At 40.7% G+C, this 16,045-nt stretch overlaps 1 protein-coding gene across 1 annotated transcript in view; it reads left to right on the top strand.

Annotated features, from left to right (window-relative positions):
- Positions 1–16,045, top strand: part of cerk (ceramide kinase) — a 35,875-nt gene that overhangs the window by 11,204 nt on the left and 8,626 nt on the right. Inside the window, exons 2-10 of the mRNA XM_070929191.1 lie at positions 1,500–1,637; positions 3,340–3,462; positions 5,602–5,727; positions 6,384–6,450; positions 7,840–7,985; positions 13,378–13,452; positions 13,649–13,801; positions 14,611–14,716; positions 15,266–15,348. Coding sequence (XP_070785292.1) covers positions 1,500–1,637; positions 3,340–3,462; positions 5,602–5,727; positions 6,384–6,450; positions 7,840–7,985; positions 13,378–13,452; positions 13,649–13,801; positions 14,611–14,716; positions 15,266–15,348 — 1,017 coding nt within the window. The remainder of the gene's footprint in view (positions 1–1,499; positions 1,638–3,339; positions 3,463–5,601; positions 5,728–6,383; positions 6,451–7,839; positions 7,986–13,377; positions 13,453–13,648; positions 13,802–14,610; positions 14,717–15,265; positions 15,349–16,045) is intronic.

Genomic DNA, 16,045 nt, shown 5'->3' on the forward strand with positions numbered 1-16,045 from the left:
AAACACTGCCAAAGCCTTTCAACCCAAAGTCATAAAACCCATGGGTGTCACGGCTGGTGGTGCAGGGCAGCAAGGAACACGAGGAACAGGACCCAATTGCAGACACAGAGACAGAACTGATGCAGGTGGAAAGATTTTATTGCAAAACCAGGTGGACAGAGATTTACAGAGCAGTGAGACAGGCAGTCCAAACAGGCAAACAGATAAGGCAAGGAACAGGCAAGAATCAGAGTCCAAAAACAATCCAAAGTCCAAAAATCCAAAGACACTGGGAAAACAGGGAACGCAGGGGAAACAGGAAGCCAAGGCAGGTAACACAGAGCAACAACATACAACAAACTGGTACTGAGGAGAGGGAAACACACAGACTAAATACAGAAGCCAGGTGGGGATAATGAGGGGCAGGTGAAACTAATCAGATGAAGGTGAAGACAATCACACCGGCGGAAAAATGCAGAAAGACAGGAAGTGAAGTAAACTGAAATGAGAGGAGAGTAAATTAACACAATAAAACAGGAAACATGAAAAACTTAATGACTGAACTAAACCCACATATGAAGCAAACCATGACAGCGGGAAAGAAGAACAAGAAGATGCACTTCCTTCCCAAACACTCACCAGCTCTGTTGGGATATGGCTGTGTTATTCCTCCCATTCATTTTACTGTTTTATGAAATTAATGGTAGGGCTGCCATTCTAAGGTCCTCTTAACACCAGATACCTTTGTAACTGAATGGATGAAGCTGAATTAATTTTTAAGGGGAAAACTAAACTTACCTTCCTTTAGTCATTTTTTGGCCTGTTGGGGGTAGTGGAAACAACAAGTTAGGTGAACCTGTCAGCAAACAGTTGGCTATTTACACATCCAGCAGATACAGTGACAGATACAGAGTAGTATTAGCATTGTGTCTCATTTGATGGATGTTAGTCCAATATTCACTCTACTTTCAGCTTTGCTTTGGTCTTCAACAACTCCCGAGCGAAATATCTGGCCCTTTAACTGCTGAATGTTCGAATTTATCAGCTAGTGCTAAATTTGTCTGTGTGCCGTTTGGTGCTTGGCAGGAAGCGTATAATGGGTTTATCAGAGGCGTTTCACTGAAACAGCTGCCTGTTACATCTGGAAATGAGGATAATGAGAGCGGTGAGACTGAACCAAAACACTAAAAGTTGTGGGCCATAAAACCAAAAAAATGATCTGAAACAAGCTGCGTTTAGCTGAGGGGAAGTGCAGAGTCAGGTGGTAATTCTTTTTTGGGTTTGTCTCTATGAGCGACCCCTTTCACATTACACATGGCCATGTGATCCATTGTTAAGATAAAAATATTGATTATTGCAGCTTGACTACAGCACAATTTGGCAGTAGGTCTTTGGTTTGTTAATGTGTGTCTATGTACATGTATGAATTTATTATACAGACTAACTGTGCCAGCAAAAGAGTGCTTTGGTTATTGTGTAATGCAGTTGAGTAAAATATTGATTTATTAATGTCTCTCCAGCGCACAGCCATGTTGTCCAGGTGTGTGAAATAGTGGCTGTCTGCCAGGCCAAACATGATGACCGAGACAACACAGAGACCAGGAGGAGTCAGAAAAAAGCAAAGCAGCACTCCCAGCTGTATCCCCACGCATTCACAGGTATAAAACCGACACTGACATACATACTTAAGCCGACATTTCATATATTTTTTCATATCAAAGTCAATTTGTCTCTGGGAGCACTACCTCTGACGACCGTTGTGTAATGTCTTCTGTCTGAGAAAGCGACCAGCTGCATTATGGGAAGTGTAGTATCCAGTGTGTTTGGAGTTTGACCCATGTGAGGGACTAAAAGACAGGATATCTCAGCTTTTTTCTGCATTGATTTTTATCAGTTTTAATCTGCCTCTCTCACATCCCCCATCTTTATGGAATTGCAATATTTAATCGCTTAAAGTGCTCCTTTAAGAAATAGATGCAGCGTCTTTTGTTCTTTCCAACAACATTGCCTGAAGCCAGTTTTCATCACTGTCACTTTCATTTTACTGTAGTAGGTTAATGTCACATCACAGTTACATTTAGGGGTAAGTGTGCCAAGAGCCTGCGTTTAGCTCCACCAATCACAAGTGACCTGTCACTGGAAATAAGCCCATAGACAACTCCACAGTCTGAAAGTAATGCATTAACAAGAGAGCCCCTCACAGCTTAGCTGACTGGGTCTAAGATGGCAGCATGCCATGGACTAATGCTTAATTTTGAGCCATTAGATTATATCCAAACAAGATCGGATTTACATTATTTATCACAGAAAATGTTAAAAATTACCTCACTTATGTGAGCCTTTACTGGCATTAGACTGTGTCAAGCCTGACTCGACTGCATTTCCCACGATCTGTTGAAACTTGGCTTCAAAGACATGTTCCATCACTTACATCCTGATTATGTAACTTATTAAAAGGATGATTTTACACGCACTCCCCACTGTAAGCACGAGGTACTGTAAGCGATTTGGACTGAAGAAGTTGCCTGGAAAGTTAACTTTTCTATCTGATGAAAAGAATGCTTAGTGTGATAATTTGACTTTGAAATGCTTACTGAGTGAATCTGCTGTCAAAGTGCTTAGCGAGTGAATTTTTGGTCCTTAATGTAAATATTTCAGTAATGTTCCCCAGCAGGATATTATGTGACTCCATCTCTAGTTTTTGTCTGACTATCAGCAGAGCCCTGTTTTACTTAACCGACTTCTTCTTCATTTCCCACATGCCCTCATTTCTTAGTCATTCACGTATCTGATTGACTTGGCTGGCAAGGATGAAGGGTTCATTCTCAGGCCAAGGCTGCACTGTAGCAAAGCCAGGTAATACTGAATGTAGTCGATGCCAAATGGATAAATGGACAAAGTATGATACCTCTCTGCTGATGTAGAAAGACCTTCCCTGGAGCCTGAAAATACTCGCCAAATTATAGGTCACAAACTATGATGGGTGTTTCACAGTGATTCTTATCTGGGAAGGTAAGGCTTTATTTGGCACATTTGGTGTTATCTCCTGAAATCAAATCATCTTGTTTTGACGATACCATCTCTCTTTTGTTGATACTCTTTTTCCATTCTCCGTCTAAGGACTATGAGGCGTTGGCTGGTAAATGGTTAGAGTGTAACATAAGGTTCAATCCTCGCAGTGCAGACAGTGCATTTATATCAGCAGACTAGACCTAGAAGTGTGTTTGTGGAGTGTAAAATGTAAGCCATTACCATTGAGAACACCTATGACAAATTTAAACAATCATAAAATGGCAAGGCATATTCTTATTTCTTTTTCTCTCACACTCCATTCCTTCCTTCTGCTTTGTTTCTCTACAGTTTCCTACGTCAGGAGGACAAGGCAGCACCAGTGGCGGTGCAGTGATGTCACCTTCCACTGTGCCAATCAGGGACTCTGTGAGCAGTGGATCCAGCTTATCAATGAGCAGCTGACATTACTCAGTATGTACTGTTTATTGATGTTCTATAACTTAATCAGAATCAGTTTATTGACTAGGCACCATAAAAGTGACACGTCCTAGATGTCTGGCTCAGTGAGTGCTTGGACACGGAGCCAAAGGGCAAATGTAACTGTAGCAAAAGTGTATTCAATAGCACATTGGGTCCGTCAATATAGCAGTCTTGGTAAAGCAAATACTAAAGTAAAGTAAATAATATTTACATTATACGCATACATGTTTGGTCCATGCCAAACATATAGACTTGTTTTTTTTAATGGTAGTTTGTCAGGCTAAGATTGGACTGGAAGATGTTGCACTGTACAGTATATTCTACATGGAGGGAACAGGTGTCCTGTGAGGATCAGGCTTTTTATTTCTCAAGCAATGTTAATAGCTGACAGCAATGTGCATGTGGGATATACAGTACAATCCTTTTTCTGAGTGGTTTATGGACTACTTCACTGGGACACCACCATACAGTATGAAAGAGAAGTTACTGCTGCGCCCAAGGAAATTCTCAAGTTCTCTCTTTACTCACTAGACCTACATGACACTGCCTCACATTAAAAGGATATTTTTTATTGTGGGCTACATCCAATAGTGCTTGAGGCAAACTAAAAAGAGAAATGATAGCAAAGATTAGGTCATTATTCCACGGCGCATATTCAGTTCATATTTCTCTGTCAACTGGTTGAGAAAAGCATTAAAGGAAAATGTATTAAACTCAACATGCTGGTTTGTAGAATTCAGCTATACTGACTTCACAGTGAATTTGGCCCAAGTTCCAAAATCTAGAGGAGTAAAAGTACAAAATAGCATAAAATGAAATTACTCAAGTAAAGTACGAGTATACAAGTGTCCAATACTTGACTAAATGTACTCACTTCCATGTGAATTAAAGTTATCATTCAAGAGCTCTTCTACTCCTTAACCAGACTGTGTGCATTATTGTCCATAAAAAAACATTTCATTCTCTTCGGTAGTATTGGTGCCCTCAGGAGAGCCCAGAGGCAAACCTACAATAGAGGTTGCCCTCGTGCGATTCTCTTCTAGACAGTACCTCACAGGCACAGACATAAAGAATGGAGTCAGCAACAGTCTGATAAAACATATAAATGGTGGTATAACAAACTTAAAGAGGGCAGTGTCGTTTCAAAATATGTTTGGCTGGCTTGGACTTGAAGCATGAAGAGGATGTCTGTATAAGTGCTTGAGTCCAGCTTACTGGCCATATGTGCTCCAAGGATTCTGTCTCCTACTTATTAACATGCTTTTTATAAAATATAAAACTCTGGATTGTAAATGTACACAACAGCATATCATGTGTCAAAGATTTTACATAATAAATAGATCAACCTGAAGATTAAGGAATTTCATGTTTTCCAATGATGTATCAACAAATTACATGTCCATAAAAATGTTACACTATTGGTCACACCTTAGTGTGTTTTACACTTAGAATGTGATTGCAAAGTGATTACAAGTTGCATTCTCTAAGATTTAGTGTGTCTCCAGCATGTGGACATTAGAGTGGAAGATGGGTATAACCCGTTCGAAATGGACTACTTGGCCCCAGTTTGTCTGGCAGGATGAATCAATTCAAGAAAATTAACTGCATTCATTGTGAGGATGAAGCCTCAGTGTGTTCAGTCGTGTTAGTCTCCTGCACAGTACACCTTTACATCACCCATTGACAATCCATTTATGTAATCTAATGGAACTTTTGTCTTATTGCCAGACAATATTGCACCCTATATTTCTCTGTGCTCATTTAACAATTGATCCCCATCCATTCATTTTCAATTTGAGCGGCTGCTGTATCTCGGTTTGTTGTCCTAAACGCAGTCTTCCACAACAGCCATAAACAAGCCATTTAGTATTCTCCATCGCAGCACTTTGTTGGTTTATCACCGAATGATGCAGCACCTCTGAATTGCTTCACACTCCTCCCTTAGTCAGTAGACACACCATTTATTTCATGAGCGGCGCGTTTTGGGCACCAGTCAGTTTGACGGAGCATTTTGAGAAAGGTCTCTGGTTAATGAAAACTTCATCAAGCTGCTGTCAGTTACACATTTATAAAAAAGGTAAACACTGAGCCTTTTTAATGACTATCTCATACCCCTCCCTCACTTTGCAGCCAACCGACCGAAGAGCCTTCTGGTGTACATCAATCCCTTCGGGGGAAAGCGGCGTGGGAAGCGTATTTACGAGCAGAAGGTGGCTCCACTGTTTTGCCGCGCCTGCATCGCAACCGACGTGATTGGTGGGTCCCTATCAGTAGCGTTTTTTTTCTACATTTAAATAAAAAATGAGGCTTGATGGCCACCATATAGATCTCCACTGCCACCTCGGCCTCTCGCAGGGACCGAAGAGGCTTGCAAGAATATGATTTGGCTTATAGTGCCATTAATCACGCCACCACCTTAATGGAAGCTGTGATAGTTGATAAGCTTGGGTATCCAAACACATCTATTATTCAATAAGTGTTTGCTACAGCTACACCTAGTCTGAGGTATTGATGGTCCATCAGGGTGAATACGATTCACTCTGGGCTTCCTACAGCTGCTATGAATCGCAGGATTGTATTTGTGTTGATGTTATATGCCTGGTAAACAGATTTACTGTGGAAATATTATTTTTGTTTTTGTGGGCCCAAGGCTCATTTTGCGGGCTAATATACAATAGCTGAATAAAGGTGTTTTGAGCCACTGTGCCTTTTGCTGTTTCTGAACATTAATCTGCACGACTGGCTCTAGTGAATGTTTCAAAAGTGCAGTACTTTCCTTGTCTTGTATTTCAAAATGCCAGTAATAGCATGCTTGTTGTACTAGTCGAGCCACAAAGAGTCTAGTTATTTTGTCTGTACATTCCCTTTCATTGAGCTTGTGCTAACACTTGCCATTTGATTTGTTTCCATAGTTACAGAGCGGGCCAATCATGCCAGGGACCACTTGAAAACAGAGGCCAATCTAGATAAATATGATGGGTGAGTACTCGAGCTAGGTAGCTGCTGCTTTCAGGCTTTCAACACTGGTTCTTCACTGTGACATGGAGGTGACTCCTGTCTGTTCATATTGTAATAAAGCCATTGAGAGACTCGGCCCCAAGCTGTACATCAATAGTCGCATATTAGGAGTTCGTTATGAGGCCCTGTTGTGCTGTAATCAGTGTTGTGCCAGATTGTTATGACTGAGAGAAAGCCCTGTTTGTTTCTCAAACTTAACTGCTGTCATTGGGATGATCTCAGACATTGATCTGCATTTCCTTGTATGGAGTTGGAGTTCTGTAACCTGGCATGATGTTTGATCAGTGTTACTCTCTTTGGACCAGGATCTCCTAACATTTGGCAGATAAACATCAGTAAACATGCTGGTAGTGTAGCAAACAGATACTGTTTTTATCCTTTCTGTTTTGTTTCGTCAACCTTATATTCAAATATACTCACACCACTAATAATAATGATTACAAGTTCAAACTGAAGGTGCCAGAAGAAAACATCAGGGGATCACTTTAGTCATTAGGATTCATGTTTCATGGCATAATGTTTCAGTTGCATGATATCATTTGAATTGAAGGAGAAGTAAAGCCATCTGCATATAAATGGAAACTGATACGAGGATTTTGAAATATATGACCTAAAGGTAGCTTGTAGACAGAGAACAGCAAAGGACCCAAGACAGATCCCTGTGGTTCTCCATGAGTGAAGTGGGTTGTGGAGGATTTACAGCCCCTGGTATGCTTACTCAATGCATTAAATTAAAATCAAGTGTAAGTATCAAGTCAACTGTAACAAAAGCTGCAGTTCAGATCTAAAAGCAATAAAACATGTGTCACTAGGAAGGTGTATTAAATTTCCACATTTTAGGATGATTTTAGGCATGTATCTGATTCTGCTCTCAAGAATCACTTACAATAATAAATCAGAATCTTCAAATCACTCACATCAGGTCACGTACGTTTTCAACACAAATTGTACACAACGCTGTGGCTCACAACTGGGAGTAAAGGGAGCATGTGAGGGTAAAATGCAGCTGATAGGGCATCAATAACATGAAAAGTTTTTCCTGCTGAGTGCCTCGCCATCTGCAGCTTCTATTCATCAGATATTCAGTCCAGCAGAGCAGGGTTAGAGTCCATTATGCTTTTACTCCGCAGTTCATATAATTTATAGGTCCATTTATGTAAAGTTTTGATATAGACTGTAATGCTGGGTGGCACAGCGTGATATTATTATGTATTGAAGGGTTTCACAGTTAGACCTGCTGCCCAGTGGTGGCATTGTGAAGGTTCTCTGGCTGTATAGTCGTTTTTCTCATAAAACTGTGTTTTATTGCCAACACATGTATCAAATTGTTGATATAATTTGTCTGTACAGGGTGGTGTGTGTGGGTGGAGATGGGATGTTCAGTGAGATACTGCATGGGTTGGTCACCAGGACCCAAACAGACAACGGCGTGGACCAGAACCAACCAGATGCTGAGCTGGTGCCGTGTTCGCTACACATAGGAATCATTCCTGCAGGTGAGCTTTGGCCATTATATCACATGAAAATGTATCCAGGGTTTGGAAACTGTGATAATGATCTCTGAATGTCAAATTAAAGGAATTTAACTTTGGTGTTACTCTAACTTGCGTCAAAAAAATTACACATATTCGCTTTTTTTGCCAAAAGTTAAATGAAGAGTATAAATGAGAAAGAATATATAGACAGTTGATACCATTCCCTTGTCTGTACAATGAAAATGAAGCTGCAGACCTCAGTCGGTAAGCCATAAAGCTATAAAGACTCTAAAGCTCACTAACATGCAATATGTTTAATCTGTACAAAAACCAAAGTGTAAAAACAACATGTCGTGATTTTACGGAGGGTTGCTGCTGGCTGTAGCCTTATATTTAACACAAACAAATTTGAGAGTGGTATCGATCTTCTCATCTAACTCTTGGCAAGAAAGCGATTAAGCGCATTTCCCAAAAAACTTGCTTCTCAGTAAGTGCAAAATAATGACAAAAGTTGAACTATTTAAGTGAGAACTTGAGCAACTCTTTAAGTCTGCGCTCCTATTGTTGCAAACACCTTGAGGTGAATTAGTCTAAGTCACACAAGATTGAGACAAAGGGAAGAAACTATGCTCTATATGAATAACAAATGTATGAAAGTAAAATTCCAAAAAAAAGCTTGCATTTTTCTGACAATTATGTTGTTTTTCTTATTTTTCTTAGCTTTTGGTGGATAAACTACACAAACTTAGAAAACTTCACCGGTAAACATCATCAAAGATCAAGGGCTACTTTTAAAGCTCAACATATTGCCTTAACATTCAGTCACATGTAAAAAAAAAAAAAAAAAAAAAAAAACTTAAATACTTTCAAAACTTCTTTCCACCAGCAGTCTTTGTAGAGCGTATTGTAATGCTGGCATGACATGTTATAATTTGTCTAAAAGACAAAGATAAGACAGACATTTTACTCACCATTGCTGTTTCTCTCCTCGCTCCACCTACGCATTCTTTATGACCCACAGCTGAAAGCCCAGAGTTTACACCAGGTCTCTCACATTTGTCTAGGAAATGTAGGAAATCAGTTGTTACTCCTTCATAGAGTAAATAACGCATTTCTAAAATAATATACGTGCACAGATATTTCAATATGTAGTGTTTGTGTGACATGTGTTTTTTTCCTGAGTTAAAAAAAAAAAAAGAAAAGAAAAGAAAACTCCTGCATTAAAATCCCACTTGACAGAACTGTTATTGATTTCAATTGTGAAGAACTTCAGCCCCGCTGATCCGGGGTTGCTGAGTTGCGTAAGAGAATCTCTATGGCAACAGGGCAGGGGGGCCCAAAAGGGGCCTGTGGAGGGTCAATCATTCCAAGTGCCGTAAATGGAAACATGCCGTGTGACATTCACTGTAATTTTCATGAGGATAGATATACAGTGCATGAGGATCAATATGAGGCTCCCCAGTGCACAGCTTGATGGTGATAGCAGAGGAGTTTAAAGATCGGCTGTGGCCTTCTTGCAATCACAGATGAATTCAAATGTTAGGTGTGTAATGTCTAATCTTTTTAATACACCTGTATAAAAGGTCTAAGGTCTTGTCAACACACTTCTGCTCAGATGAAAACTCATGGCCACAAGGACGAAAGCTCTCAAGTAGATAATTGTTTCAAAGATGTATTTATGTCATTAGTATACTGGTATTACTGCAAGGACTTTAGTTGTTGATTGTAGAATTAAAAGTGCTTTTATTTTCTTATTTCATGATTTTGAGGTAAACAAACCCTCAAATGACCAAGGCCAACCTCTCTTCAGTGCTTTCAAACTCAAAGTACCTGATTCAGAGTCACATTGAAATTATCTAACAATGGTACAGCCTTCATGCTTAAAGAATATGGGTGGCAATATTCAATATTTTTCTTAGTGTCCGTAAATTGCATGAAAAGATCAAAGTCGGCAAACAACTCCTACTAACAAATATTGTCTGTGTAGTCAAAGCCTGATATATCTTATTCCTCTGTGCCATAGAGCGCCATTGTTGTCCAGGACATATTAAAAACACATCAGTGAGCCACACTGACATGTTCCTTCATTACAATGAACATGGGCATTGTAGTTTATTTTAAGTCATGCCCCCATACACTGTCCTGGTGCCATAAATACAAGAGCACCAAATGTGTATAAATCCGAGGCTGAAAATAGTCCCCAACAAATGCACTGTTTACTTGTCATTGAGGAACAACACTGTAACAAACTACTGTGCCCAGCTGTTTTAAGAAGTTGTTTAGCCTTTTTTAAAAATGTATATGGTATAAGTTTGTAACCAGCTTGCGTGAATTGGCTACCATAAACCACAACGTCCCCAATATAAGTCCGGGCCGGAAAGCTGTGTTAATGTCATCCCCCATTTTTCTGTCATCTCTCTACTGTCGGCTCGCTTATAAAACGGCATACAAAAAAAAAGTTTTTTAAAAAGGGCCAGTAATGTCTCAAATAACGGTGATAATGTGCAGTGTCTCGAACATCTTGGCACATACACTTTTGCTTAAGGGGGAACAGTGTCGATCAGTGCTTCTGCGTCATGAGAGAGTGTATCTTTGCCACCTGGGTGTGATTTATGATCTCATCAATATAACGATCAATACTTAGCAAAAACAGGCAGGACTCGGTGCACGGTAGAGCAGTCAAACAAAGCAGATAATCCAAGACGGAATAGGCAAAAGACGAGGTCAAAATCAAAAACCAGGTAGACAGTAAACATGGAACACCAGGGAATCGCTGGAGCGCTTGCACAAAGGACAAAGATGAACTGGCACAGAAGGAGGGGAGGGACACAGGTTAAATACATACAGGTGATGGCTAATTAGGACCAGGTGAAACTAATAAGGGCGGGGCAGGTAATCACGAAGGCGGGAAACACACAAGGGCAGGAAGTGAAGTGTCTGAAACAGGAGGAGAGGTAAATACTACAAAATAAAACAGGAAATGTGCAACACAAAACACAGGACAAGACAAAACAGACTAATGAACAGGACGAGACGTTACATTATGGTTTGAAAAGGAACATCTGTTCACCCTGAGACATTAAAAGTAGATTTTTTTTTTGCTGAAAAAACAAGAAGCATATGATGTTCAAAAGGCCCACTTGTCTGGTTGAAAAGGGTTCACTGCTGTCGTTATAAGATACGTTCAGAAGTGCAGCTATAAATACATTCATGTGCTGAGGATTCAAACAGCAAAAATATCCTTTTCGGGTCAGCGCTCAAAAGCATCTAGACTCCATTGTTGTCCCTGAGATAAAGATGATTTCTCTGCCAAGATGATCTTACTGGCGAGACAGTTTCGGGGAAAATGCAGATAAAAACTGGAGCTTCTCCGCTGAGGATATGCCTTGTGACAGTTTCTGCAATCTCCTCTGAATGTGCCAACAGGCTACTGCGGTTGAGTAACTTAAGGGGGGATAAAACATTGAACATCTGAGGACTGAACATCATTAAACATCTGGGTGTGCCACTTAAATCCATTCAAAGTCAATTGGCTTTTAGTGGGTAGCTTTAGAAGAGTCAAATAGCATATGTCACCGTTTTTAAAAAAAAAAATTTATGCTCAGCAAAATAGCAGGTAGTGCAGCGCTGTCAGGAGCAATTGCAAAGTGTTCGGATGTGATTATGAAGCTCGGAGGCCAGATAAGTGATATTCATAGAAAGTGTGGGAGCAAGAGAGGGAGCTCATCTTCATACTCATCTGTGTGTCCGCCGCTGAATGACAGGCCTGATCTCGCTCTGTCATGCTTCTGCGAGCCAACTCAAAACATCACTAGTTAGATTTCATTCTCTTCTCTCCCTCACTCTCTCTCTCTCTCTTTTTATCTGTGACAGTAGGTCCATTTCACCACTTGAAGATGATCAAAGTAGGGCAGATAGGTCTGAAATTACGCCATGTGGCGCGGAGAGATAGAGCCTTATTACGTCTCAAGTTGAAAGATTTAATATCAAACTCAACATTTCTCTCAAGGCAGGGGATGCCTCTTATCCTTCATTTGTTGGCTGAAGAGAGCTGATGATAGCCCAGGGCCTGGAGCTCTCCGATTAGTTAACTTTATGACTGAAACGTCTCCTTGCTCTCGCATAATGCAATCATTCAACTGAATTCTTCTTACTTGGTCGCAGCTTTGAAAGACATGTAACTCTACCAAGGACCAAATCTCGTATGAGCGACTTCAACTATGAATAAGAGATTTACACATTTGATTTCCGTCTGAGTCAACACGCCTGTACAGTCACTTCTGATGACTGCAGATAGCATAAAACTTTGAAGATACACTGACCATCGCACTTATGCTAAGAATATTAACGACTCTATCCGTCGACTGTTCTGCAACCAGAACTCTCAAAAAATCCTATTAATGTCAGTGTGTTATTGTGTCAGAATGTCTGTACAAATTTCACTGGTTGGTCTCGCCAAACTCCACTCTGTACTTTATAGATTAATAAAGTCAGTCATTTCATAAAGATGTGAGATTAAATCTGGCATCCGATTCACTTCCTGTCTGCAGCAATGGAGTCAAGAAACTGTGTTTTTAACAGGCATGACGGTTGCCCCCTGCAACAACAAACTGGGTTGAGTTGACTTGCCAGACCAGTGCTGACGCATAAAAATAAAACAAAACTATGACATAGTTGAACAATCCCTTGTAGGTAACGTTTTGTAGTGAAACTGCACTCCCTACAAAAAGGGGAGGTTTAACTTATCCAGCAGCAAAACTACATGAAGTGTCCTAATGACTTTTGCGATGCCCTGACCTTTCTTGTAGCCCCACTAAGAGGTTCACCTTTTAGTGAAATGTTCAACATCAACATTTGCAATCTAACATGCTAAACATTATACCTGTTAAATATCTGCATGTTAGCATTGTGCTTGCGGGCATGTAAGCATTCTGATGTTAGCATTTAGCTCAAAGCACCACTGTGCCGAAGTACAGCCTCACAGAGCTGCTAACATGGCTGTAGACTCTTAGTCTTGTTTGTGTATGCATCCCAGTGTGCCAGTAGATACTGGCAAAAATGTTTGCCAGGAAGTGTTAAACTATGTGCATACCAGTTATGTGATATTTCAAGTTTTTCTGGTGGCATAAGTTGCTTTTAGAAAACTGACACAATCCAGATGAAAACTGGACTACGTGTATGTCATTGTGTGTCCCTGGGTCAGATTTAGGCGGGAGGCTGTCGCCTACTACTATTTACTACAGAGGGACACCAAAATTAGAAACCTCCTACACATTTAAAATGTCTACACATATTGGCTTTAAATAGTAGAGGCGTGTGTGTATGAACTGTTTCATGTCCCAGTGTCTTTAACATGCCTATACTGGTGCTACTATGGCTGACCATCGACCTGTATGTGTCTCTTATCAAACAGGGTCCACTGATTGTATCTGCTTTGCCACAGTGGGAACCAACGATCCAGTTACTTCTGCTTTACACATCATTGTGGGTGAGTCGAAGTCGATGAAGGACTCATAGAGAACTTACAGCCCGCGTGTCATGGTGGCATCCTAAGAGATGTTGTCAGTGTTGCATAGGAAGCTACAAACAACCTTTTGAGCGATTATTACAGCATGCTCATGTCTCTGTTGTGGTAACAAGGCAGGGAGTGGCTTCTTACAACTGTTCTGGGTGTGACTGAACAGGTGATTCCCAGCCGATGGACGTGTCTTCAGTTCACCACAACGACATCTTCCTCAGATACTCTGTCTCGTTGCTTGGCTACGGTTTCTATGGTGACGTGCTGACAGACAGCGAGAGGAAGAGATGGCTGGGTCCTGCTAGATATGACCTGTCAGGTAAGCAGCTGACCATCATTTTCTAAACTTGAGTGACTCTTCAGACCCACATACACACTTTATTTCATTTTATTGTATTTATTTATGTTTTTAACCCATGGCTCACTGACCTCTGAGCTTACCGGCCTCACACCGGCTTATTTTGAATGTAAGGTAACCTTAAGGAGTTTATCGCTGAGCTCGCCGGTCCTGCTCTTGGTGCAGACCTCAGATGATTAAAGATATAAATCTGACACAAAGACTCAAGCTTGTGGATTCAGTGCAAGCTCTTGTGTGGCTCAGTACTGGGACTCAATAACACCACCAAGATTTCTCTACCTACTGGGGCTAAACACAAATACTTGCACACATCCACCTTATGGTCCAAGATATAAAACTGGACTAAATTTAACGGCACAGATAATTATTATCTATAATTGTTGACCAAAAACCTGGGACCTCATTTATTAAAGCATGTGTTAAATAAGAACATGCGTATGACTAAGAAGCATGGTTCAAGCACAGAACTGGGTACGCATAGCTGATAAATGAGGCCCCTGGGCTGCATGCAGGACACAACAAGGGTTTTAAATACAACTGTGTGTTATCTGTATTACAGCATTCTCTAAATGTTGCTTATATAATTCTTTTCACCCAATTAAACCTGCAATGGCCTCCAGAGAAAAAGAATAGTGGTCCAATTAGTTCGGCGTTGCTTTAAGAGTTTTACTCCTAATTGTCTTGTTGGGTATGATTAGAGTTGAATTAAACACAACAAATAAAACATGTATTGGCATGTATCCTGTGGCTCACGCTGTTTTTTGTTTCAGGGGTAAAAACCTTTCTGAGTCACAACTACTATGAAGGCACCGTCTCTTTCCTCCCCGCTGAGGACAACATGGGGAACCCCAGGGACAAGCTGCAGTGTCGATCCGGGTAAATAAATATCAGAGAGATCCATTCCTGCAGCTTTTCAGCACCATTTCACAATGTTCCAACTTATCTGATGCAGTTCAATAGTAGCAGCGCACCTGCCAGAGCTTAAATGGGCTAGTTTACGTTGTCAGGAAGCCCATCTGATTTATTGCGGACTGAGAGCCCATTCAGTTTTTGTTTCCAAAAAAGCGTCTGACTAAGTGCTTTGGTTTTTGAGATGCTGGGCGCAGACATTGTTTGCATTTGTTATACATTTGAGACTGAAAGGAGCTAAAAACCATTAATCTGTAAAATTTCCTGACAACTTATTTTACCATGAAAACAAAAGGGATACGACTATGCAACAAAAAGGCTTTTGTGGCTGTAGACTTCTTTTGAGCATTGAACACAAAATGACATATTTAAATAGCTAAACACGGTACACGTCATTCTGAGATGGACTGAATTTATTCCCAGCTAATGAATCATTTAAGCTTGTTAAAACCTTGAATGTCACAGCAACACTGATGGCTTGATAGTTGTAAAAACAAGGTTACGCTGATGTTTCAGGTGCTGTGTCTGTCAGCACAAGCCCTCATCAAAGGACAAGCAGTGGGAGATGTCAGAGGAGAAGGAGTCTGATAAAGGTACGAGTTTTTGGGGTTAATACTCGAAATATGTCAAATTAATCACAGCGAAAAATGTACGTCTCATTCCTCTGCCTCGTTATCTGCTTGTTTGTCTACTTTGAAACCATTTCTAGATGTCTGGGATGTGTGTGAGTATTTCTAAAAGGGAGTGATTTGAGAGAGAAAAGACAAAAAAGAAAAAAAACACACAAAAAGGAGATGAGACAATCCAACACTGGCTCTCTTTTCCCTTGAAGTCTCTCACTCACTCACACACACACACACACACACACACACACACAAATCATGGGAGACTTACATTCTGCAGCACCGGAGTGTAAATAATAACATCATCTTCTCCCTTTCAAATTTCGCTTTACCTCCATTTTCTGTCGGGCTTGTTTTTCTCCCGCAGCATGGCAAAACTCTTGATGAGATTCTTGATGAGTTATTGATGAGAAAATCTAAACTGATTTTAGTGACACTGCAGGACTCCCCGCCGCGCCTCGCCGGAGCCTCTTTTGCCTATCGATTTCCAAATCTCCAGCATCCACCCCTGTGCCTGCTTGATGCGATTACATGTCCCCCAATGGGGCTGGTGTCTGTCCACTTGATCGTCAAGGAGGACGACGTCGCCTCCTGTTTTTTCTTCTTTCTTTTTTTTAACCTCGTCTGTCCCCCTGACTGTTGTGCACACACACACTTCATTATCTACAGTCCT

Source organism: Enoplosus armatus, chromosome 22, assembly GCF_043641665.1.
Source record: "Enoplosus armatus isolate fEnoArm2 chromosome 22, fEnoArm2.hap1, whole genome shotgun sequence".
NCBI lineage: Eukaryota > Metazoa > Chordata > Actinopteri > Centrarchiformes > Enoplosidae > Enoplosus > Enoplosus armatus.